At 42.8% G+C, this 25,792-nt stretch overlaps 1 protein-coding gene across 1 annotated transcript in view; it reads left to right on the top strand.

The window, feature by feature from the left end:
- Positions 1-3,590: 3,590 nt before the first annotated feature.
- Positions 3,591-25,792, top strand: part of PLCD3 (phospholipase C delta 3) — a 71,991-nt gene continuing 49,789 nt past the window's right edge. The window contains exon 1 of the mRNA XM_089674577.1: positions 3,591-3,934. Within this exon, the coding sequence (XP_089530703.1) occupies positions 3,811-3,934 (124 nt within the window). The 5' untranslated portion in view covers positions 3,591-3,810. The remainder of the gene's footprint in view (positions 3,935-25,792) is intronic.

The raw sequence follows: 25,792 nt of genomic DNA, 5'->3' as shown, positions 1-25,792 counted from the left end.
AAGGCATTTACAAATATATGTAAATATATGTAAAAATATATGTTAAAATGAGTTTTTATATGTTAAAAAAATGTGAAGAATATATTTTTTTAAAATATAAAAAAGTCATTTTAACATAGATTTTTACATATATTTGTAAAAATGCATTCCAAAAATGTAGATTTGTATTTTTAAAGACATATAGTATATTTAAAATGTATTTTCAAAAATGTGTTTCATATATTTTGTAATAAAAATGCATTTCAACATGCAGTATATACATATATATTGTATATTTAACACAGTATATTTAAAATGTATTTTCAAAAATGTGTTTCACATATTTTGTAATAAAAGAGCATTTCAACATGCAGTATATACATATATATTTATTGAAATATATTTTGAAATATATTGAATATGGCCAAAATTGTAGCATTTCAAATATATGGCAATATATTTGGGAAGAATATTATTAAAATATATTTCAAATATATTTTTCTTCCATATGGGTATGCAGAGAGCAGAGCTGTGAGAGGGGCCCAGCAGTCTCCAGCCACTACAGGCTGCCTGTAGAAAACTACAGGAGGGGGCGGAGACAAGACCAGTCACTCTCAAACAGAGAGAGCAGCAGTGACTGGTCTTTATTACAGGAAGACAAACTTTTATACTTGACCCACATTCTTAATATATTCTTCCCAAATATATTGACATATATTTCAAATACTACAATTTTGGCCATATTCAATATATTTCAAAAATATATTTCAATATATTTTCGTGTATTGTATTGTTAATGTCTTGTCTCATGTTCTGTCCCCCCTGCTACTGTACAGCGCTGAGCATACCCTTTGGCGCTATATAAATACAATATAATAATAATAATAATATTTGTGAATATATTATTAAAAATATATTCAGATCACATGCTGAAATACATTTCAAAGTGCAATTTACTTGTAAAAAAATATTAAAACCATTTATCATTTTTCTTCCACTTCACAATTATGTGCCACTTTGTGTTGGTCTGATACATCCAATCCCATAAAATACATTTATGTTTTTGGTTGTAACATGACAAAATGTGGAAAATTTTAAGGGGTATGAATACTTTTTCAAAGCACTGAATACCTTTAAGGGACTCAAAGCAAATTGCCTGGTCTATGCACTTGGGCTGTATTGGGCAAAGATGTCAAATGCAGCTCTATGCCAATGGTGTGAACCAGGGGCGGACTGACAACTTATGGGGCCCCCGGACAATATAGGAAAATGGGGCCCCTGTGTCCTTGCCCAAACTCAAAAAAGCCTATGAAAAAGGTACCAGGGGCATCTCATGGGGCCCCCTACTGACCCCGGGCCCTCGGGCAATGCCCAAGTTTCCAAATGGTCAGTCCGCCTCTGGTGTGAACGAACACTTAGGCTATGTTCACAATATACAGGAGCAATGGGGAGTGTTTTCGCATGTAGGGCATTTGTTTCAGTTGGATGCCCTATGCGTGACAAATGTGCAAAAGGAATCACTGACCCTTTTTCAAAATCATACTGCACCAAACTGCAGCACCATGCAGTTTGGCACGCAAACACGTGCATGTCAGCAGGTGTACGGGGGTACCATGAACAATTAATGGCGCCTCCAGGTGTCTGCTAAAGGACAGCACGTTTCTTTGCGCATCGGGAAAGTGAACGATTTTGCATGTACAGTATGCCTGGCACACACAAGGTGTGAACCTAGCCTTAGAGGTTGGATAAAAGGTTTATGGTGCTTAAACATTTTTGATAGTTATTAGAGATATGTATTAAAAGAAGAACAACTAAGGAGTTAGGAGGGATTTGAATCCAAAAGAGGGCCAGTCCTTGCAAATGAGGAATGGTTGGGAGCTATGTGTGCATGTATGAAGACTGTACGGCTCAGTTCACACTAGCTCTGTCAGCAGGCGTCAGTCAGGCGATTGGCAAGCGTTTTTAATGCTTCTCAAACGCCTATGAACATTCTGCACATGGCAGCCCACAGTGCTGTTCACACTGAAGCGTTAGTGTTGCGTCGCGTTGCGTCACGGCAAAACTGACGCCTCGAGTTGAAGCCTCCCATTCAAATCTATGGTGCCGCTCCGCAAACGCCTGGCAGTTGTTTGCGGTGCGGTTGTGAGGCAGTTGTGGAGCGTTAATACAATTTAACTTCATTATAGGCGTTTGTGGTGCTATTTTAACGCTTGGCAAACGCCTCGAAACCGTGCATAGGGCGTTTGGGGAGCATTTGAGGAGTGTTAAAAACGCCTCCCAAACGCCTGTCTAACGCCTCTCAAATGCTATAGGGGCGTTTGGCAAGAGTTAGAAATAAAGTCAAGTGTGAATGAGCCCTAAGTGGCTTCAAAGAGGCTGCAAAAGATCCACAGCACTGAGATGCAACAAAAGACAGTAGAACAGTTAAAACAAGTTTTTTTATTATAAATACAGGTTTACCTCGGTTTACGAATTTAATTCGTTCTACGTGACTCTTCATATTGCAAAAAATTTGTAAACCGAAACGGGGTTTTCCATAGAAATGCATTGAAAACCAATTAATCCATTCCGGAGGTCAGAAAAAAGTAAAAAAAAAGTCTATCTGTTCAAAACTCTTTATAAAGTGCACTTTAAAGACATAAATACTGTACAGGGACATGATTAAAAAAAAATCGTAAATGCATTGAAAACCAAGTAATCTGTTCCCGGAGGTCAAAAAAAAGGAAAAAAAAGTCTTTTATCTGTTCAAAACTCTTTATAAAGTGCACTTTAAAGGCATAAATACTGTACAGGGACATGATTAAAAAAAAATTGTAAATGCATTGAAAACCAATTAATCCTTTCTGGAGGTCAGAAAAAAGTCAAAGTCTATCTGTTCAAAACTCTTTATAAAGTGCACTTTAAAGGCATAAATACCGTACAGGGACATGATTAAAAAAAAAAATCGTAAATGCATTGAAAACCAATTAATCCGTTCCAGAGGTCAGAAAAAAGTAAAAAAAAGTCTTATCTGTTCAAAACTCTTTATAACGTGCACTTTGAAGGCATAAATACTGTGCAGGGACATGATTAAAAAAAATTTGTAAACTAATCGATCCGTTCGTATTGCGAAAAAAATTAGTAAACTGAGGCGTTATTTTCAATGGATTTTCATTCGTAAAACGAAAACTACGTTAACCGAGGCGTTTGTAAACTGAGGTATGCCTGTATTAATATACATGATTTATATAGCACCAATTTACAAAATAAAAGAGAGTTACAATACAATTCAATACAGGAGGGTCAGGAGGACCCTGCCCATAGGAGCTTACAATCTAAAAGAGTTATTTACAAAAAAGGCAATTGTTTATAATACACAGTGCTTTAGCAAACGAAATGCCATTCAGTGAGGGTTTATATTTACATTTAACTGTAGTCATCACATAATCTCTTCCTATCTGATATTTGTGGTGGATCTCGTGGCATTATGGATGGAGCCCCAGCCTGCTGAGATTGTGTGCTGCGCTTTAAGAAGATAGAGAGTGACTGTGATGGTGAAATGCGACTCCAGGGGAGTAAGTCAGCCAAAGACTGGAAAATCAGTGCTGAGGAGGAGCAAGGGAAGGAGGCTGGACTGAGGCTGATCACACACAAAGGCTCCAGAGACAGGCAGGGAGAAACTGAGAGGTAGACGCTGGGCTATGTGCAGACTCCAGTTAGTGAGAGAGCGTAATGTCATAGGAGGGACTGCAGAGTGCTAGGGACCCAAGTGGAAGGGAATCGGAGAGAATTTTTGGTGGCACAGAGGGGCAGGAGGTGGGCAACCAAGAAGGACACAGCAAAAGGCATGAAATGCCTGGCTTCTGGAGCACATTATGTGGGGGGAAGAAGAAGAAGTACCAGGAGGAACCTGAAGTGGTGGCAGAGCAGGTCCAGTCCACCAAGAGCCATGAGCTGAGAACCTTCAAAAAAATGGGTAAGTCTTGTGTGGGCTTCCTAACCGGTAGGCTTTTATTATATTTGTTGACTGGGCTGGTAGAAGTGGCCAAGGGGAAAGGCTTAGCAAACAGAATGACCTAAAAATGCCTGCTCGGAAGACATAAATATTTTAATGACAGGTATCCTTAGTTGTCAGAGCTGCCCCCAGTTCATAGGGACATCCTCAGATGAAATCCATATTTATAGAATATTACAGTCACTTCTATTCATAGCATGGTGCCAGGTTAAAGTTGTTACTTTTATAGGAAAGGAATATATTAAAATAAATGGTATCATTTTAAATTCAGTCTAATATACAGGTGTTGGTGGGTTTGTGGTGCACCTATCACAGCCGACTATCTCCGCTTCTAACCAAGTTCTCCAACGATTTATTTTATGAAGTTTCAGCTACAAAATTTTGTATATAGAAATATGATATTGACATTGAGAAAGGTGAGATTTTGAAATAAGTTACAGCAGTGTTTCTCGACCTTTTTTCAGTCAAGGCACCCTTTAAAATTATGGAAAGTCCCGAGGCACCCTTTAAAATTATGGATAGTCCCGAGGCACCCTTTAAAATTATGGACAGTCCCGAGGCACCCTTTAAAAATATGGACAGTCCAGAAGCACCCTTTAAAATTATGGACAGTCCCAAGGCACCCTTTAAAAATATGGACAGTCCAGAGGCACACTTTAAAAATATGGACAGTCCAGAAGCACCCTTTAAAATTATGGACAGTCCTGAAGCACCCTTTAAATTATGGACAGTCCCAAGACACCCTTTTGAAATTATGGACAGTCTGGAGGCACCCTTTAAAAATATGGACAGTCCGGAGGCACCCTTTAAAAATATGGACAGTCCCGAGGCACCCTTTAAAAATATGGACAGTCCAGAGGCACCCTTTAAAATTATGGACAGTCCGGAGGCACCCTTTATAATTATGGACAGTCCCAAGGCACCCTTTAATATGGACGGTTCTGAGGCACCCTTTAATATGGACAGTCACAAGGCACCCTTTAAAAATATGGACAGTCCCGAGGCACCCTTAAAAATTATGTACAGTCCCAAGGCACCCTTTAAAAATATGGACAGTCCCAAGGCACCCTTTAAAATTATGGACAGTCCCAAGGCACCCTTTAAAAATATGGACAGTCCCAAGGCACCCTTTAAAATTATGGACAGTCCCGAGGCACCCTTTAAAATTATGGACAGTCCCGAGGCACCCTTTAAAATTATGGACAGTCCCGAGGCACCCTTTAAAATTATAGACAGTCCCGAGGCACCCCATTCTAAAATGTGAAAAACTATTCTAATAGTTTTATATAACGCAGCAACATCCACACATGTAGGACACTCAACATTAGAGGCAATTTATTCTTCCAAAGCAAATACACTTTTGCACACTAGTACTGACTAGTATCCCATTGTTTCTCTTCTCTCTCATTTTTTCTCCATCACTGAGCTAATGTGACCCCAGCACTGATGGAGAGGGGCAGGAGAGGGGCAGAATAGGATTTTGTGCAGGCAGCTGACATCCTCACTATCAACTGATGATGTCATTGGTTGTCAGGATGCCGGCGGTAGAAGGTAATAATGGTGCACAATGAAAACCTGTGACTTTGTGTAGCTAAAAGGCATGCTTGTTCCACACGCTGGCTTTTTTAGACATTTTGCCAAGGCACCCCTGAAGAAGCCTCAAGGCACCCCAGGGTACCCTTGTTGAGAAAGGCTGAGTTACAGTATAAATGAAAATTACTAATGCTAGATAAACAGGTTTTGATTGTGTAGGTGATTTTTTTTTTCATAAATGAGCAGACTGTGAATGTAGACAAGCAGACTAGTGCAGGAAAGTGATTGGTTGGCAAGGTTTTTTTTTTATTTAATCTTGTGACTGGCATAAGCATCCCTGACTGATGAAGGCAGAGCAGACTGTTACGTACCTTGGTCAAAGAGTGAAGCATGGAAGACAACCATTCATATGTGTCTTTTAAACTGGGAGAACCCAGATATTTATTATTTATTTCAGGTACTTATATAGCACCGTCAATTTACGCAGCGCTTTACATATATATTGTACATTCACATCAGTCCCTAACCCTCAAGGGGTGTACAATCTAAGGTCCCTAATTCACATTCATACATACACATACTAGGGCCAATTTAGACAGGATCCAATTAACCTACCAGCATGTCTTTGGAGTGTGGAAGGAAACCGGAGTACCTGGAGGAAACCCAGCAGGCACAGGGAGAACATGCAAACTCCAGGCAGGTGGTGCTGTGGTTGGGATTTGAACCGACGACCCTAGTAATGCCAGGCAGAAGTGCTAACCATTTAGCCACTGTGCTGCCCGTATTGGAGACATGGTGTCATAAACTGGGACCCCTTCAGTCTATTTAGTAGTAAACATTGAAGTTAGTAGTCTGGTCCTTCATGTTCTGAATAAAAAGAAAAGCATTTTTAACGGCAAAATCTAGGGGGAAAGAAGATCTGGTGATGTGGCCTACCCAGGGGGCACCGGTATGGGCAGAGCTACATCACCAGTGCCTCAGGGAAACCAGGAGCTACAAAACATCTATGCATAAGGAAACAGATAAACCATTGTTTTTATATTTGACTTCAGAATGATTAGAGATACACCTAAGATTTTTAGGTTTAAGAGGGAAAGGTCCACTTAAAGGTGCCCATAGATGATAGTCTCTCAATCTGGCCTGTTATGGCTGGATTATTATTATTATTATACATTATTTATATAGCGCCAGAAGGTTTGCTCAGCGCTGTACATTATAGTGGGGGACAGAACATGAGACAATACAGTAACAAGACAAAACATGAGGGGTATGAGGGCCCTACTCTTTTGAGCTTACAATCTAGGAGGGAGGGGATAGTGGTACAGGAGGAAATGGCTGTGGGGGATGGAGTAGTAGGAGGAGTGTAGAGTGTAGATAAGCAATTAGGTGAGGGTAGGGTAGGTTTTCCTGAAGAGATAGGTTTTCAGGGTGTGCCTGAAGGTGAGGAGGGAAGGTGACAGTCTGATGGATTGGGGTGGAGAGTTCCAGAGGATGGGGGAAGTCCTGGTGAAGTCCTGCAGTCTGCCGTGGGAGTGTATCAGTTTGCCGAGGGAGGCGGTGTAGATGGAGAAGAGAAGGGGCCCAAGGACAGAGCCTTGGGGGACCCCAACAGAGAGGGGGAGAGAGGGGGAGGCGGTGGCGTTATAGGTAATGCTGAAGGAGCGTTGGGATAGATAGGAGGAGAGCCAGGAGAGAGCAGAGTCTCTGATGCCAAGGGAGTGTAGTTTATTAAGGAGGAGGGGGTGGTCAACTGTGTCGAAGGCCATGGAAAGGTCGAGGAGTAAGAGGGCTGAGTAGTGGCCATTAGCTTTGGCGGATAGCAGGTCGTTAGTGAGTTTGAGTAGGGCGGTTTCAGTGGAGTGTAGGGGACGGAAGCCAGACTGTAGTGGATCGAGGAGGTTGTTGTCAGTGAGGTGGGCGCTTAGGCGATTGTAGACTAAGTGCTCAAGGAGCTTGGAAGTAAATGGCAGCAGGGAGATGGGTCTAAGGTTGTTCAGGTCGGTGGGGTCCAGGGAGGGTTTTTGGAGTATGGGAGTGATGTGCGCTTGCTTTAGGGGGGAGGGGAATGCGCCAGTGGAGAGTGAGAGATTGAAGATGTGGGTGAGGGAGCGTAGGATGGAGGAGGAGGGTGACCAGAGGAGTTCTGTGGGGACAGGGTCAAGGGGGCAAGTGGTGAGGCGGGCTTCTGAGAAGACCTTAGTGACCTCCTCAGTGGTAGCAGTGCTGAAGGAGCGGAGTGTTGGGGAGGATAAGGTGTGCGGGATGTTAGGTGTGGTGGGGGGCAGGGCGGTTGCGAGGTCAGAGGAGGGGAGAGTTGATGGGGTTATAGTGGGAGGGAGGCTAGGTGGGGAGGTAGGTTGAGCATTGGCGATATCCTTACGGATTGCATCAATCTTGTTTTGGAAGTGATTGGCAATCTCATGGGCGGTGAGTGAGGTACTGGGTGGGGGGTAGGGAGCTGAAAGTGGAGAAGAGCCGGCGAGGACAGGTGGAGAGGGTGTTGATGAGGGTAACGAAGTAGGCTTGTTTGGTGGCATGGTGGGAGGAGGTGTAGGTAGGAGGCTGGATCAGATGATCCTAAATCTGTGGAACAACGTATAACAGAGTCGAATAGGCATCATTCAGAAACAAATCAATTGGGCAGATTCAAAAACCTGATTCCCCATCTCCCCTCTTAATCAGGAAGGCATGGGCAATTAACCATGTGCCTACAGGGCACTTATACCCCCTTCCTGCCCAGGCTGATTTTCAGCTTTCAGCGCTGTCACAATTTGAATGACAATTGCGCGGTCATGCAACACTGTACCCATATGAAATTTTTATCATTTTTTTAAGACAGATAGAGCTTTCTATTGGTGGTATTTAATCACCTCTGCGGTTTTTTTTTTGCTAAACAAACCAAAAACAACTAAAAATTTTGAAAAAAAAAAAGTTTTTTTCTTAGTTTTTGTTATAAAATTTTGTAAATAAGTGATTTTTCTCCTTCACTGATATGCACTAATGAGGCTGCAGTGATGGGCACTGATAGGCTGCACTGATGGGCTCTGATAGGTGGCACTGATGGGCACTGATGAGGAGGCACTGGTAGGTGGCACTGATGGGCATTTTTTTTTTTCATTTTTACTAGTAATGGCGGCGATCAGTAACTTATAGCCTGACTGCAAGATTGGGGGACCGCGATGGACATTCTGACACGGGGGGGAACTGAATTGGTGTCACTGACATCCCCAGTGACACTAATACAGTGATCACGTATATATACCGTACGTGATTTTGCGCACCTGTGCCGCCCTGTAGCAGTATTTCTGCTATAGGGTGGTCGGGAAGCGGTTAAAGCTTTTCTGTTTGGGGGAGAACCTGGTGCAGAAGACACAGTTAGATGGTCAACTTTACTAACTTCTTTAAATGTCCTTGTCCAGGTAATTTGGGCTTTATGGTGTCACCAACTTCATTAAAGTGGTTATAAACTTCAGACGTGAAATATGGACAAAGCATATCCCTCTATAGTGTGATACTTTTTTTATTTGCACTAACATACAGTTTTCAAGACAAGCTTTTGGGGTATGTCTTGGACCTTGAAGAAGGGGACATACCCCAAAAGCTTGTCCTGAAAATTGTATGTTAGTGCAAATAAAAAAAAGTATGACGGACAGTACTCAATTGTTTCTATCTCAAGAGCACTAATACGGCTACAATCACCTATAATAGGAAGAAATGCCCACCTGAAATAGCAGCAATACCCTGTATGGTAGCAGTGGATGGGAGCAAGTAGTCTACTGGGACCAAGGTGGACAGGTAGGATCAGAGCAAACCAGGTTAGATGCTGGTCCAGAGTCAGTCAAGAAGAAGCAACAGAGCAGCAGATAAGAAGCAAGGACGAGCAGATGGCCTTGGGTTAGTGACTGTAGTAACAAGCAAGGTTCAATCTGGGACAACAGCTGTGCGCTTACACCAGAAGTTATACCAATAAATAAGGCAACTTCCAAAACGATACACAAATGCCGTCAATTTGTCAGGTTTCACAGTATATCTGTCACCAGTTGTCCCATTAAAACTTACATTCAACTTTTATTTATCAATTGTTAACAGGTTTATAATTCACATAGTACACTAATTTATGAATGATGGCTACAACTGTATCTTTCACTCATAAATTAATGAAGAGCAGGACTGAGTTGTCACCAGGGGCGGACTGACAACTCATGGGGCCCCCGGGCAATAGGGGATCATGGGGCCCCTGTGTCCTTGCCCAAACTCAAAAAAGCCTATGAAAAAGGTACCAGGGGCATCTCATGGGGCCCCCTACTCTCCCCGGGCCTTCGGGCAGTGCCCAAGTTTCCAAATGGTCAGTCCGCCCCTGGTTGTCACATTAATTGAAGATTACACTAGGAGATCAACGGGCTCTGCTGTCCATGTTAAAGCTGTGCTCTGCACTCATCAGAGTCATCTGATAAAATTCAGGAACAGTTGTCCCGGGTACAAAGAGGGACGTCAACACACAAAAACAGCCTAGGCAATGAACCCAGTTACTCATCCCATGAAACATTCATAGGGCCATAAGTTTGGATAAGTGCTTAACCACTCCGTTTTGAAGGCCAAAAAAGAGGAGCAACTGAAGAATAATGCTAGACAGAGGAATTTGGTGCTCAAAGAGGCTCCGTCCTGTTAAAACAGGGACATTTAGAAGCTATACAAGCCTGTCAACTCCCCGTCCCCCTCCCCATCCCCAATAAACCAGCTTTTAACTCGTATTTCCCAGTCACAGGATCATTTTACACCCGTTTTCCCTAATGGAGCAGGTAGTCAAATTTTAAAACGGAAAGATCTCCAAGGCTATGTTCAACACTAATTAACACGTTGGTGTTTTTGCCTCTTAATTAGGGAAGCACTCAGTGAAATCATAATCCAGTCATTATCACCTAGTAATTATCGTATGGATTGCTGCTTTCCTGGTTCAAGCTATCAGGCTTGTTAGACTAACAATGTGTCACATCTGGGGAATACAGCAAACATTCCCATTCTTCAGGGTTACAGTTACATAAAAGTTTTAAAATAATGATAATCTTGGGCATGACCCACATGGAAGAAAAATATATTTTAAAAATATTCTTCCCAATTATATTGACATATATTTGAAATGCTACAATTTTGGCCATATTCAATATATTTCAAAATATATTTCAATATATTGAATGCGCTTTTAATATATTACAAAATATCTGAAAAATATTTTTAAAAATATATATTTTTTAAATATATTCTTCAGATTGTTTTTAACATATAAAAAAGTCATTTTAATATATATTTTTTACATATATTTCTAAATGCATTTCAAAAATGTAGATTAACTGTATTTTTAATGTGATGAGGGGTGTGGTTGTTACTCAGCTCTGCCAGCACAGAGCACTGCAGTGTGAGGGCAGAAAGCAGCATTTTGCCAAAATAGAGGAAGTATTTCACTCCAAAATCAGTAACAAATCTTAACATGCAAAGGAACAGGACAATTGCAAACTGTTGGCGCTATATAAATCCTGTATATTATTATTATTATTATTATTATTATTATTATTAATAATAATAATAATAATAATAATAATAATTTAGAGATAAAAGAGTGTGAGACTTCAATTGGGCTTTAAAAATGTCCTAAAAGCTTACCATAAGCTCCACATATCAGACTGTCTCTAAGCCATTCTCTCCTGTATCCAGCACTACCTGGCATGTCTATGTATCTGTGGTAAATGTTTTTTTCCACAAACAAATAACTTTATCTTGACTACAGTTCCCATGAGCTCCTGAATTATATGCTTAGAAATATACACTGATCATCCATAACTTTATGGCCACTGACAGTGTAGTGTGATGCTTTTGGCAATGTTCTGCTGGGAAACCTTCTGCCTACCACCTACCTAAACATTGTTGGTGACCAAGTACACCCCTTCATGGAAATAGTATTCCCTGATGGCATAGGCCTCTTTCAGCAGGATAATGCACCCTGCCACACTGCAAAATTGGGCCAAGAATAGTTTGAGGAACACAACAATGAGTTTGATTTTGGCTTGGCCTCCAAATGCTCCAGATCTCAATCCAGTGGAGCATCTGTGGCATGTGTTGGAAAAACCGTGTCCATGCTGTGATGGGTCAGGGTTGTTTCTGGTGGCAAAGATGGGACCTACTCAATATTTGGTGGGTGGTCATAGCAGCTTGACTGATCGGTGTGTGTGTATATATATATATATATATATATATATATATATATACAAACACACGCACAACGCCTGCCTTTACACGCACATGATCTTTAATGACATCCCAGTCTTAGTCTGTAGGGTTCAATATTGAGTTGGCCCCGCCCTTTGCAGCTATAACAGCTTCAACTCTTCTGGGAAGGCCGTCCACAAGGTTTAGGAGGGTGTCTATGGGAAGGTTGGACCATTTTTCCAGAAGCACATTTGTGAGGTCAGGCACTGATGTCGGACGAGAAGGCCTGGCTCACAGTCTCTGCTCTAATTCATCCAAAAGGTGTTCTATCGGGTTGAGGTCAGGACTCTGTGCAGGCCAGTCAAGTTCCTCCACCCCAAACTCGCTCATCCATGTCTTTATGGACCTTGCTTTGTGCACTGGTGCGCAGTCATGTTGGAACAGGAAGGGACCATCCCCAAACTGTTTCCACAAAGTTAGGAGCATGAAATTGTCCAAACTGTCTTGGTATGCTGATGCCTTAGGAATTCCCTTCACTGGAACTAAGGGGCCAAGCCCAACCCCTAAAAAACAACCCCACACCATAATCCCCCTCCACCAAATTTTACACTTGGCACAGTGCAGTCAGGCAAGTACTGTTCTCTTGGCAACCGCCAAACCCAGACACGTCCATCGGATTGCCAGACAGAGAAGCGTGATTGGTCACTCCAGAGAACACAGTCTCCAGTGCTCTATTGTCCGGAGGTGGCATGCTTTACACCAATGCATCTGACGCTTTGCATTGCACTTGGTGATGTAAGGCTTGGATGCAGCTGCTCAGCCATGGAAACCCATTCCATGAAGCTCTCTATGCACTGTTGTTGGGCTAATCTGAAGACCACACGAAGTTTGGAGGTCTTTAGCTACTAGCTCTAAAGACAGTTGGTGACTTCTGCGCACTTCAGCATGCGCTGACCCCGCTCTGTCATGTTACGTGGCCTACCACTTCATGGCTGAGTTGCTGTTGTTCCCAGTTGCTTCCACTTTGTTATAACCCCACTAACAGTTGACCGTGGAATATTTAGTAGCCAGGAAATGTCACGGATGGACTTATTGCACAGGTGGCAACCTATCACGGAACCACGCTTGGAGTCACTGAGCTCCTGAGAGCGACCCATTCTTTCACAAATGTTTGTAGAAGCAGTCTGCATGCCTAGGTGATGATTTTATACACCTGTGGCCATGGAGGTGATTGGAACACCCGAATCCAATGATTTGGAGGGCTGGCCCAATACTTTTGGTTATATAGTGTATATATATTTATAATATGCAATTTTATTAATACCTAAATGGTTTCTCTCCAAAGTAAGGCAAAATACCAGTCCTTCATGAACTCATGTGACCTGTGCCTCGGCACTTAGTTATTTAAATGGCAGCAGAGGTTGTCAAAAAGTAGTCATTGTATGAAAGTTTTATCAGCACTTCAACATTTGGCATTTTTTTCAACCAGGTTTGCCAGGATAGATGGCCATTAAAATATGAAGATAGCTCAGCTTTCATGGCTCAGAAAAGTTTAGGGATCACTGTACCTTGGACTCCATTTGATAGAAATTTTAATTAGGTATAAATGAATAATAGCTCAACCCCACGTGAGGGTTTTAATTGCTCTAAATGTACGGGATTAACTGTGTTGTGATCCATTAATTCCTGTTGAGGTGGCTGTCAACAAGGATTCAGCCTGATGCCATACAAAGGCTGCATTGTGTCTAACAGGAATAAGAGGCAGATTTATAAAGCAGTGAATCTGATGCTCAGTAAGCATTCTCTGCAGGTGAATTTCTGGGTCTATGTTTTTTAAAAGACAGTGATTGATTTTCCACCATAGAATGTTTGGCGAACGTCACATTTACTGCTTTATAAATAGACCCCCATGTTTACTATCAGAGAATGCATTGTTATCTCCACTGACCTAAAGTACCCCACCCCAGATGAATACATACCTCTATCCCATGACCTTCCTGTCGCTGTGTTCATCCCCCAAAAATGTATTTGCAATGGCTGCTCCTGTGCAGCCCCTACCATTGGAGGAGACGATCCCATAGAACTCTATGTGGACCGCGTAGGTTTAATTAGCTCAAACAAGTTTTGCAGGATGGTGGAAATATTGCAGCATGAATATACAATACATTTGTGGAAGGGGATGTAGCACCTTCCTAGTAAGCTAGGGGGAGTTAACTAACTATTTTTTTAGTTAGAGAGTAGCAGCCTGGGTGATAGTCAGAGGGGTCAGATTCAGATCAGGGCTGAGAGGCTCTGCAGTTCAGCTTTCTGATACCTTCCCCTGATCTAGAGACTTGGAAAAGTCTCTGGAACTCAGTGGGCAGGGGTGAGGAGGAGGAGCTTGTCTGCACTCTTGAGGGACCCTGGTCAATCCCCAGGTAGGAGGTTTGGCATGGGGACAGGACAGCCTTTAAGAGTGAATGAGCCTCCTCAGTAACAGGAGAGTTCTGGGAAAAGATGTGAGAGCAGGAGCTGGAGTGTGGAGCCTGGGAGGGGGCCCAGTGGGAAGGGGCCTGCCTCCAGGAAGGATCCGAGCAGGAGGAAAGCTGAACCTCACTGGCCCCCTGAGCGAGGGACATCTATGGAGCTAAGGAAGGAGCCATCCCAGCAGAAGGCTTGAAAGCATCTACCAACCTGCAGCTTGCAGAGGAAGGACAGTGAGTATTTCTACACCCCCTTAACCGGAGTAGAAGAGAGGGCATTTGGGTGGGAAACCTAACTAGCCCCCAGCTGGACTGTGCTTTAATGCAACAGGTTCCAGATCCCCTTGTCCAGGGATTCCCCCAGACAGCTGGATAGAGAACTATCTGGAGTTTGTGGTGGTAAACCAGGAGAGGCTGGAGAGCTCTTCAAGAAGAGAACCCCTTCTGTGGACTTGTACATAGTTTCAGGAAGTTGTCCTCCATTTAACAGTTCCTTGGGCATCTTATGTATCCCTCAACCCCATCCAAGTTCAACACCCCTTAATAAAATCCAAAAAAACAAGCTCAAGGACTATTTACTGTCTCCTTTGTTGAAGGTCTGAGGAAAGTACATGTTGCCTGGCTGTGCAGGACTATAGAGGGACTCAAAACTCAGCAACTCCTAAGCGGGTAGTGCTACAGGGATGTGGGGGTACTTTAGGTCAGGGGCCAGGAGGATTTGTTTTGTCTAAAAGTGCACTAATCCTGTAAAAGAACCATACACTGAAATAAACACTGAACTTTCCTTTTTATAATGCAAGTTGGTCTGCTGTTGATTGACAGGCAATACTTTCCAAGTCATTGACCCAGAACAAGTTCTGGATTTCCTTTAACTTCCCTGGTTGCATTATTATCCCCGGTCAGGAGTTTGGGTTTGACACAGACAGCCAGGCAACTAGTATTTTCAGAAGGAGGTAGGAAACGACATCCTCCATATTTTTCCCAGGCCAGACTTCCCTTAAAACGACATGTTGGTGAAAATTTGGAAGCCCATGTTGTGTAAGCTTCATGGTCCAGATGATCGGGCATTGTTCCTGATGTTGTTCTCTTTGGGGCTCCTGCTGGATACTGCATGCAGTATTTATCCCCAGGCACCATGATTGAACACAACACTGGAGGCCTCCTGTGTTGTAAATATAGCAACATTTGTTACGTTTGAAATCCTTTGTCGCTAATGAAGTCAGAAGCAGCACTAGAAGCAACACGCTGACGGCTGTACATCTGATATAAGCAGGCAATCAAAATCTCACTTGTCGATGAGCCCGCTATGGAAATCACTGTGATCTGATTAATACAGAAAGCACAACGGATGCCTGACAATTAAGAACCGGAACGCAGGCTGTTTGTCTTGTCTCATTTATTCCAGCTGATCACCTACTGCACACACAGCAGATTTCTCCATTGTATATCTCTATATGTCATTAATTCAGGGCGGTCATAATTACAAATTGTACTCTAGGCAGATTATATATATATATATATATATATATATATAACAGAAGAGCTTCCCCTTTAGGCCATGGGTTGTTAAGCTAGTGCCTACTGGAAGACTGCAAGCAGTAATGCACCCCCCTCCCACAGTCAATGGGTTGTTAAGTTAGTTAGGCACAGGTACAAACGAAAAACAAAATGGCGCTGGGAGAGGACCACAGGTGAAGAGTCTAGATAGGTTAGTGACAAATGACGGACACAGCAGGAGAAATACAAATAGAGGAATAAGCGTACAATTGTAATGAGTTCAAAATACGGTGGCGAAGAAGAGACAAATGGAGACAGGGAAGTCCATAGTCAAAGGGTCCTAGGTGGTGGATGGATGGTGAAGGCAGCTCCCCTACAGAGTTCTACATAGTTAGGCACAGGGCCTACCATGAAGGTCCTACACCGCTTGAGTTCACCTTCTTCAGCCGGAAGCTCATACTTGTCTTGTTCACCACTGAGTTGCATGAGGACCCCAATTCTGTGGCTGCAGGCCAGGTCTGACAGGTCATGGCAAACACCTGGCCCAAAAGCCACAGGGTCACTGGGGTGCAAGGCATGTAGTCCAGATGAGAGACTCACAACTGCCAAGCTGGCCAACCCCACCCACCTTTTCTCCTTTCCACCAGTTTTCCAACAGAGCCAATCTCAATGTCCTGACTTCTGCCAATATTGGCTGTCATTATTGAAAGGAATGTTTTAACCAGTTCTGCACTTAGAGCTTGTTTATACAAAAACCCTCTCTGTTTGTCCTGGTGACTACTATTATCCAGACAGAAAGTGATGAAAAATTCCAAATTTTAAGTTGTCACCAAAACAGGGACAGAGGGGAAATCTTCCAATACAGGCTCTTGTTCTAGAGGCAGCCAAGAGATAATTTTATCTCACTTCCTGTTGTTTTTATAGACAGGCAGTGAATAGAAATCTTCCCAGTGCCAAAAACTTGGCAGAGTTGTTATGCATTTCCTATTATATTGTATGTTCCCTCCCTGTTACATCTATGGGTATCGCAGGAAGTGATCTCCCCTGCAGGGTCAAAGATAGATGTTACATAGTTAGTCTGGCTGAAAAAAGACAAAAGTCCATCCAGTTCAACCATTAAAAAAAAAAAGTTATAATCCTATACCCACAGTTGATACAGAGGAAGGCAAAAAAACCCCAGCAAGGCATGATCCAATTTGCTCCTGCAGGGGAAAAATTCCTTCCTGATCCCCCGAGAGGCAATCGGATATTCCCTGGATCAACTTTACTTATAAATGTTAGTATCCAGTTATATTCTGTGTATCTAGGAAATCATCCAGGACTTTTTTAAAGCAATCCACTGAGCTGGCCAGAACCAACTCTTGAGGGAGTCTATTCCACATTTTCACAGCTCTCACTGTGAAGAAACCTTTCCGTGTTTGGAGATTAATTTTCTTTTCCTCCAGACGTGAAATATTGGCTTTTACCAATCTAAGAAAAAAAATTGCAAGGGTGGGGCTTTAAATCAATTCCACATCTTCAATCACTTCTATTGATCAATGAGCAGTGCAAGGGTTAATCACCAAAAGGAATCAAATTCTCGTTGCTCATTGGTCGACTGGACCAACAACATACCTCACAACTTTTTGAGATGGGGACGAGGGACGCCTATTAGGAAAGGTATTTAGCCTCAGAGACTCTGCTCTCTCCTGCTTCTCCTCCTATCTATCGCAGCGCTCCTTCAGTGTTACCTATAACGCTGCCACCTCCCCTTCACTCCCTCTCTCTGTTGGGGTCCCTCAAGGTTCTGTCCTCGGACCCCTCCTCTTCTCCATCTACACTTCCTCCCTTGGCCAACTGATAAACTCCCACGGCTTCAACTACCATCTCTATGCCGACGACACACAAATCTATCTCTCTACCCCTCACCTCAGTCTCCAATCGCATCACCGGCCTACTAAGTGACATATCAGACTGGATGTCACTCCACTTCCTCAAACTCAACCTTTCCAAAACTGAGCTTCTAGTATTCACCCCCCCCCAACTTCTCCATCAAGATCCACAACACAATCATCAGTCCCACCCCTCACGCCAAGGTACTAGGTGTAATCCTAGACTCTAATCTGTCCTTTCAGCCCCAGGTCCAATCACTGACAAACTCATGTAGACTTCACCTCCGCAACATCTCCAAGATACGCCCGTTCCTAACCTCGGAAACCACTAAGCAACTCATTCACTCCCTTGTTATACCACGCCTTGACTACTGTAACTCCCTCCTCACCGGCTTACCTCACCACAGGCTATCCCCACTCCAGTCCATCATGAATGCTGCTGCCAGACTCATTCACCTTACTAACCGTTCCGTATCCGCCACCCCCCTCTGCCAATCCTTCCACTGGCTTCCAATTGCCCAATGGATAAAATTCAAAACACTAACACTGACGTATAAAGCCATTCATAACACTGCCCCAAATTACATCACCGACCTTGTCTCTAAATACCACCCAAACCGTACTCTCCGCTCCTCGCAGGACCTACTACTCTCTAGTCCCTTGTGTCCTCCTCCCATGCTCGTCTCCAGGATTTCTCAAGGGCTTCACCCATCCTCTGGAACTCCCTACCCCAATCTATCAGGCTATCGCCTACTCTGCTCACTTTTAGGCGCACTCTGAAAACCCATCTCTTCAGGGAAGCCTACCCCGACCCCAGCTAAACCTGGAATCCCCTACTCTTCCTACCACTCCATCTCCCACAGCTAATTACCTCTTGTACCACTATCCCCTCTCTCAGAGATTGTAAGCTCCAAGGAGCAGGGCCCTCTAATCCCTCTTGTTTTGAACTGTATTGTTACTGTACTGTCTCCCTCCATAATGTAAAGCGCTGAGCAAACTGTCAGCGCTATATAAGTCCTGTATAATAATAATAATAATAATAATAGATTAGTGAAACCCACAAGTGCTTTTTTTACCATTACTGTTCCTTTATACTGGCTTCTGAAATTTACAGATGCAGCAATTTCAAAATTGGACAAAAGGTTTAGCGCTGTGAAAGACTTTTTGATAGATAATTAGTCCATTATATATACAACTATATAGCTCAGACCAAAATGAGAGACGAATGAGAAGGAAAGAGGGACAGAGGGAATTTTGTTCCAAATCAGGGGCAGTTCCTCGAAATCAGGGACAGTTCCTCGAAATCAGGGACAGTTGGGAGCTTTGCAATCACATTCAGTTATTCCGTACTGATGGAAAAATTGTCCCAATATTGTTTCTGCAGTGAGCTGAAATGTTCCCCAGTCCAGGAGAGCTGTGCCTGTCTTGGCAGTCCCAGGATCTCAACAATACCAGGAAAATCTCTCAGTGCTTGCCTGTTGTGACTGGTCTGTTCTCGCTGGTCAGGCCGCATGACTGTGCTGGCCTCTATGTGCTACTAGAGGCCTACAGGAGGAAGGAGAAGGCAGGACAGAAAACTGGCGGGGAGCTGTGTCATGTCAATTATAGACCTGACTCATGCAGCTAACACGGTAAATAAATAAAGTGCAGGCAGATGCCGCATGGAGGAGAGGATGGAAATATCAAGTATCAAATGCATATATAGAAAGTCCTATACCATGACACCAGCCCCCCGTATAAGCTGTGTAGAACAGAAAATGTTGACGTCTGCCCCTGATTGCTGTAGAAATGACTTTGCATCTAAAAATGAGCATTGAAGAAAAATACATTATTGTTTCCAGATGTTTAAAGTGGACTTTACGAGTCTGCATGAATACGTTCCTGACATGGCAAAATATCCACTCCAACTCTTATTACTGAAAAACAATTCTTAAGCTCCAGACAAGTGCCTTTGCCTAGGCAGGGAAGGTGTCATCATCCTGGTGCAGGCAGGAAGAAACATTTCCTCAGTCTTCCCTCCCTAGTGATCATATAGGCCAGGGTTTCTCAACCAGGGTTCCATGGAACCCTGGGGTTCCTCAAGGGGTTGTTAGGGGTTCCTTGAGTAAAAAACAATTGCAACTTTTGTTTTTTTAGTATAACCTACACCAGAGTTTCTCAACCATGGTTCTAAGGAACTCAAGGGTTCCTCCAGAGGTTTCTAGGGGTTCCTTGAGTAAAAAACAATTGCAACTTTTGTTTTTTTAGTATAAACTACACCAGGGTTTCTCAACCATGGTTCTAAGGAACCTAAGGGTTCCTCCAGAGGTTGCTAGGGGTTCCTTCAGAAATGAGCAACATCTGTCTCTCAGATAAGTTCCCACTGACACCATTGATCTTTTTAGCCATCTATAAGGGGGTAATTCTTCCCAATGACCACAAGTGTAAGGATCATACTTCCCACTGACCACCACGCTAATGTATCTTGAGTTTCAGATAAAGTATTAGTAGGGGTTCCCTAAGATCAGAACGTTATTTCAAGGGTTCCTCTGGGTTGAAAAAGTTGAGAAAGGCTGATATAGGCTATACACCAATCAGCCATAATATTATGACCACGGACAGGTGAAATGAACAATATTGATTATCTTGTTACAAAGGCATCTCAAAGTTGGTGGGATACATTAGGCAGCAAGTAAACATGTTGTCCCTGAAATTGATGTGTTAAAAACAGAAAAAATTGGCATTGCAATTTGTCGTGTATGAGTCTGCATAGCCACAGGGTGCCCATGCTGACCTGTGTCCACAACCAAGGAGAAAAAAGAGGGAAGTTCCTGATTGTAAGCCACCATCCCTAAAATTACAATATAGGTGAGAAAAGGGGGACCCCCTAAGGCTTGGGACTTTGAAGGCTTAATTATACCAAAGAAGTTTTTTAAAAAAAAAGTACAAACTTTTTATTTGTCAAACAATTGTTATAACACATAGACATACAATACAATACATCATTCAGAGTCATAGTACAGCATCAACATCAGAATATGAAATTACATGATAAGGATACCCAGTATGACTGTGTTTGACTGGCCATAAAAATATGTTGTAATATCACCATTTGTATACATGATTGCAGAGATACTATTCTAATTGATCCAACACGTTTCGGAGTGACTCCACTCCTTCCTCAGGGAAAAGACAAGAACTCTGCATATGGGTCACATCCATCATCTACAAGATTGAACACATATTTGTTTGGAACATTTCTTATATCCATTAGAAATTAGATGTTGAACTTGAATGATACTACACAACATTCCTTTCCTCCTCTTCTCTATACATAGGGGGGAGGTGTTCTGTAGTCTTCTGAGATAGCTGGGAACTATTAACAGTGTGCAAAACCGGCAAAGAGCACATTAACTTTTCAGCCAACAAGATTTCTGGCAGAATTATCATATATGTACAGCCAATGGTATACAGTATATAATTGACTAAAAGGGAACAAATACACATTCATTGTTAGGATTTACAGACACTTTAAAGCAGTCATGTCAAACTCAGATGAAACAGTGGGCCAAAAGGAGAGATCTTAATATTTAATGGGTAGTATACATGTGATATATGGCTAGGCATTATTTCCCTGACTAAAATATCCTGTATAATATATAAATATATATAAAAGCACCATAAATTCTCTTTAAATCCCAGGCTTCCGGATATCCCTGTAAAGGGGCCCATGTGTCCATTGTAATTCGGATGGTGTATTAACTTGTTCAGTACAAGCTCTTTATATACACTTTGAGTTAGCTGAAGCTGTTTTCATTTAGGAAAGGCATTGACTTGGGTCTAATAAGACCTGGGGACACATTTCTGGCACTTAACTATGTATAAAGGTTCTGGCTTATCAGATAATCGGTGCTTTGTGCTTTAAATGTATGCTTGAAGGTAAAATGGCCAGATGCATTTTAAGGGTTAGTCCACACAAAACTATTTCAGTATTAGGTATTTGCCAGGAGGCTGAATCACTTACTGGCTGTTGTATATGTTTTGGGTGGCCAGTGTTAAGTTCTCACTAAACACTTTATTGAGTGCATGTCCCTGAGGTTTTAAGATGGAAAGAAGGGACGCCATTCAGATCCAAAACATTTGGGAAAAGCACAAGCTGCAACCTGGTCATTCTTCCTAAAAACATTCCCAGCTCACTGGTTCTGCACTCCTCTGGCTGTTTTTCCTATTATAACCCCAATCTTTCTTTATACACACAATCCCAGGTTATCCTTCGTACATGCCTTGCTGTTCATTCTTTTAACAAACTCCCCTGGTCATACTTCCTACCACACCTTCCTGGTCATTCACCCTACCACACCTTCCTGGTCATTCACCCTACCACACCTTCCTGGTCATTCACCCTACCACACCTTCCTGGTCATTCATCCTACCACACCTTCCCGGTCATTCACCCTACCACACCTTCCTGGTCATTCACCCTACCACACCTTCCTGGTCATTCATCCTACCACACCTTCCTGGTCATTCATCCTACCACACCTTCCTGGTCATTCACCCTACCACACCTTCCTGGTCATACTCCCTACCACACCTTCCTGGTCATTCATCCTACCACACCTTCCTGGTCATTCATCCTACCACACCTTCCTGGTCATACTTCCTACCACACCTTCTTGGTAATTCATCCTACCACACTTTCCTGGTCATACTTCCTACCACACCTTCCTGGTCATACTTCCTACCACAACTTCCTTTTCATTCATCCTACCACACCTTCCTGGTCTTACTTCCTACCACACCTTCCTGGTCATACTTCCTACCACACCTTCCTGGCCATTCTTCCTACCACACCTTCCTGGTCATTCACCCTACCACACCTTCCTGGTCATTCATCCTACACACCCTGATCATCCATCCTACACCCCGATCATCCTTTGTGCACTCTCCTGGTCATTCTTCCTACACACTCCGATCATCCTTTGTACATTCTCCTGGTCATTCTTCCACATGCCCTGGTCAGCCCTTGTACACTCTCCTGGTCATTCTTCCTACACATTCTGATCATCCTTCATACATTCTCCTGGTCATTCTTCCAACACGCCCTGGTCATCCTTAGTACATTCTCCAGGTCATTCTTGCTAAACACCCCAATCATTCTTTGTACACTCTCCTTGTCATTTTACTACACACCCTGGCCATCCATCATGCACTCTTCTGGTCATTCTTCATACACTCTTCTGGTCATTCTTTGTGCACATTCCTCATCATTCTTCTTACACTCCCTTGTCCCTTCCTACACACTCACATTCATCCTTCTTTAACATTCCCTTGGTATTCTTTCAACACACATGCCTGGTCATTCCACACACCTTATTCTTGCTACACACTCCTGATCATTCTTCCTACATATTTCCCAGCCATTCCTTCTGTATCTTCCCATTGTCATCCTTCCAGCACGTACCACTGGTAATTTTTCATACATATATCTCTATCATTCTTCCTGCACACATCTACTTTGGGTGCCTCATTGTACATGACCTATATGCCATGCAGAAAGAGGACCTGTCCTTGATTTACTTCTGACCTCATTTGCAAACTCAATACTGGCCCATGGGGCAATTGCTCCATTTGCCTGGCCCTCCCCTGTTTGCTTCTGATGTTAGCTGTTTTAGCTGTAGGGTGAGCATGCAAAAGAATTTTTGGTTACTAAATGACAGAATAAATATATCTGTGTAGTGACTGATCTTGCAGAACGAGATTGCTTATCTGGAGCTCTATGGAGTTTCTGCCCATTAGCTGTGTTCATGATAAACAGATTCAAGTATTGACACATACCATGATATAAAACAGTTTGTAGGCGCTTCGGATTTAATTATATGAGACTTTTGTAGCCTGGTTGTAGCCTTTTATAGGCATTGTACCTCCGTACTCCTACTTTATTCAAATTTCTGTCTGTGGAGATTTCTTTTGTCATGAGAGACAAATTGAGTTCTTTTTCAGTATACAAACCTATTGAACTCAGGAGGTAGAAGTAAAAGGAAAAGTGATTGTATTGTGTTCTTTATAATAACTAATTGTATGTTTTAGGTCCTTTTGATTCAAGGTAGAACAAATCAACTCAGCTTTTTTGTTGGGGAAAAAATACTTCTTTAACCACTTGCCTACCGGGCACTTTTACCCCATTCCTGCCCAGGCCAATTTGCAGCTTTCTGTGCTGTCGCACTTTGAATGACAATTGTGCGGTCATGCAACACTGTACCCATATGAAATTCTTATTTTTTCCGCACAAATATTTTCTTTTGGTGGTATTTCATCACCACTGGGTTTTGGTATTTTTTGCACTATAAACTACAATTTTGGAAAAAAACATTTTTATTTTTAATTTCTATTATAAAATTTCCCAAGCATGTAATTTTTCTCTTTCACTGCTGTGCGCTGATGAGGCTGCACTGATGGGCAGCACTGATTGGACACAGCTGATCACGTCGTAAAAGGCCGCTGTGATTGGCCTTTTACCGTGTCATGTGATCAGCTGTCTCCAAAGAACATAGCGATCACAGAGGGCGCCGGCCACTTTCTGGGAAGACGTCATATTACGCCCTCCCAGAATTGGACAACCGCGCTGTATCCATCATTCGGCTATAGCCCCGTCAAGAGGTGGTTAAAATCTTCAGTAAAGCAAAAAAGAAATTCTGTTAAGCTTTACGCTCCATGCAGTTGTGTTAAAAACACACGTTTTCAGCATTTTTACATTAGTGTTTAGCTGTGTTTTTCCACGTTTGCGTTTTGAACGTTTTTTTACACACAAAAAATTTGCTCAAAAAAACGCCCAAAAACACCAGTTTGCCATGTCTTACCACATTTTTCAGCATTAGAATATTTTTACAGCTAAAAACTCCTCTAGAAACCCGCTAGTCCTGTTTTTTTTTCCAGCCAAAAAACGCTGATTAAAGCCTGTGTGTGCATGGACACATAGGATAACATGCTGGGGAGTTAACATGCTGTAGAAAAACATGCCAAAAGCCAAAAAAAGCAGCTTTAAAAACATATAGTATGCATGAGGACTTATTGCTGTCCATGCCAATGTGTGTGTTGGGGGAATCATCTCCCCCAGTTCCTGTCCTAGTGACACCAAAATGGAGAACAGGTGTCACTGGGGTAGAAAGACATAGTGTGGAATGAGCCTTGCACACTATACTAAATAACTGCTTTTCCTGCAGTCCTGAATCCATCAGAGAGATATGGGGTTTAATTACTAAAGAAATAGAGACTGTCCACTTTTTAGAGTGAATGCAATATTTTTCAGCCCTTGCATTCACAGCCTCCCGTCCCGGTATGCTGAAACGCAAGTGTATAGTGAATGGGACTGCAACCAGGGGCGGACTGTCAACTCATGGGGCCCCTGGGCAATAGGGGATCATGGGGCCCCTGTGTCCTTCCCAGACTCAAAAGAGCCTATGAAAAGGTACCAGGGGCATCTCATGGGGCCCCCTACTGACCCCGGGCCCTCGGGCAGTGCCGGAGTTTCCAAATGGTCAGTCCGCCCCTGACTGCAACCTATCACTGTAATCTTTATGTGTTAACGTGCGTAATGGTAAAACGCACATTTTATCAAAAATTACCGCAAGTAACGCATCCTTGTGAATACTCCCTAAACTTGCAAACTTGTGAACTGTTCAGATACTACCGATTCCAGTCCTACGGGTCTAAATTGATCAGCCAGGAAAAAATGAGGGTTGTCTTGAGCCTGAGGTTATCCAGATTTCTCAGTGAACATGTTCCATCTGTAGATAATTTACATACTGTTAGTTTAGACAACTACTTTTCCTTTTTGGATAATCCAGCTTCCTGCCCCTGTAAAACAAAAAAACAAAGTACTTGAGAATGTTTAATTAGATGTTCTACTTAGCAAAGTTACATTCGCTTTAGTCAGCCAATGTTTAATTAACAAAGGAGGTAAGAAGAGCAGATCTGTCGTTTTCCTATGTAAATTCCTTCCAGCGATTGCTGTGTATGCAGCACTCAGGACACACCTTCGGCCCTGGTTCACACTGATGCGGTGCGGAATTTGCAGCGTTTTCTGTGCGAATTCTGCACCGCGTCAGATCGCACCCCGTTCATGCGAACTGCTGCGGGTGTGTATGTTAAGTTAATAACATCCAGACATCAGTCCGCAAAACGCGGTGCGATGTGCAGAATCGGATCGTATAGGAGCGAATACCCATGCGATCAGATTCTAGTGTGGACCCAAAATAGGGTCCTGCACCTTTTAG

This window comes from Staurois parvus, unplaced genomic scaffold (genome assembly GCF_062004578.1).
Source record: "Staurois parvus isolate SC_StPar_1 unplaced genomic scaffold, SC_StPar_1.0 ptg000151l, whole genome shotgun sequence".
Taxonomy (NCBI): domain Eukaryota; kingdom Metazoa; phylum Chordata; class Amphibia; order Anura; family Ranidae; genus Staurois; species Staurois parvus.
This window is presented reverse-complemented; position numbering and strand designations above follow the sequence as displayed.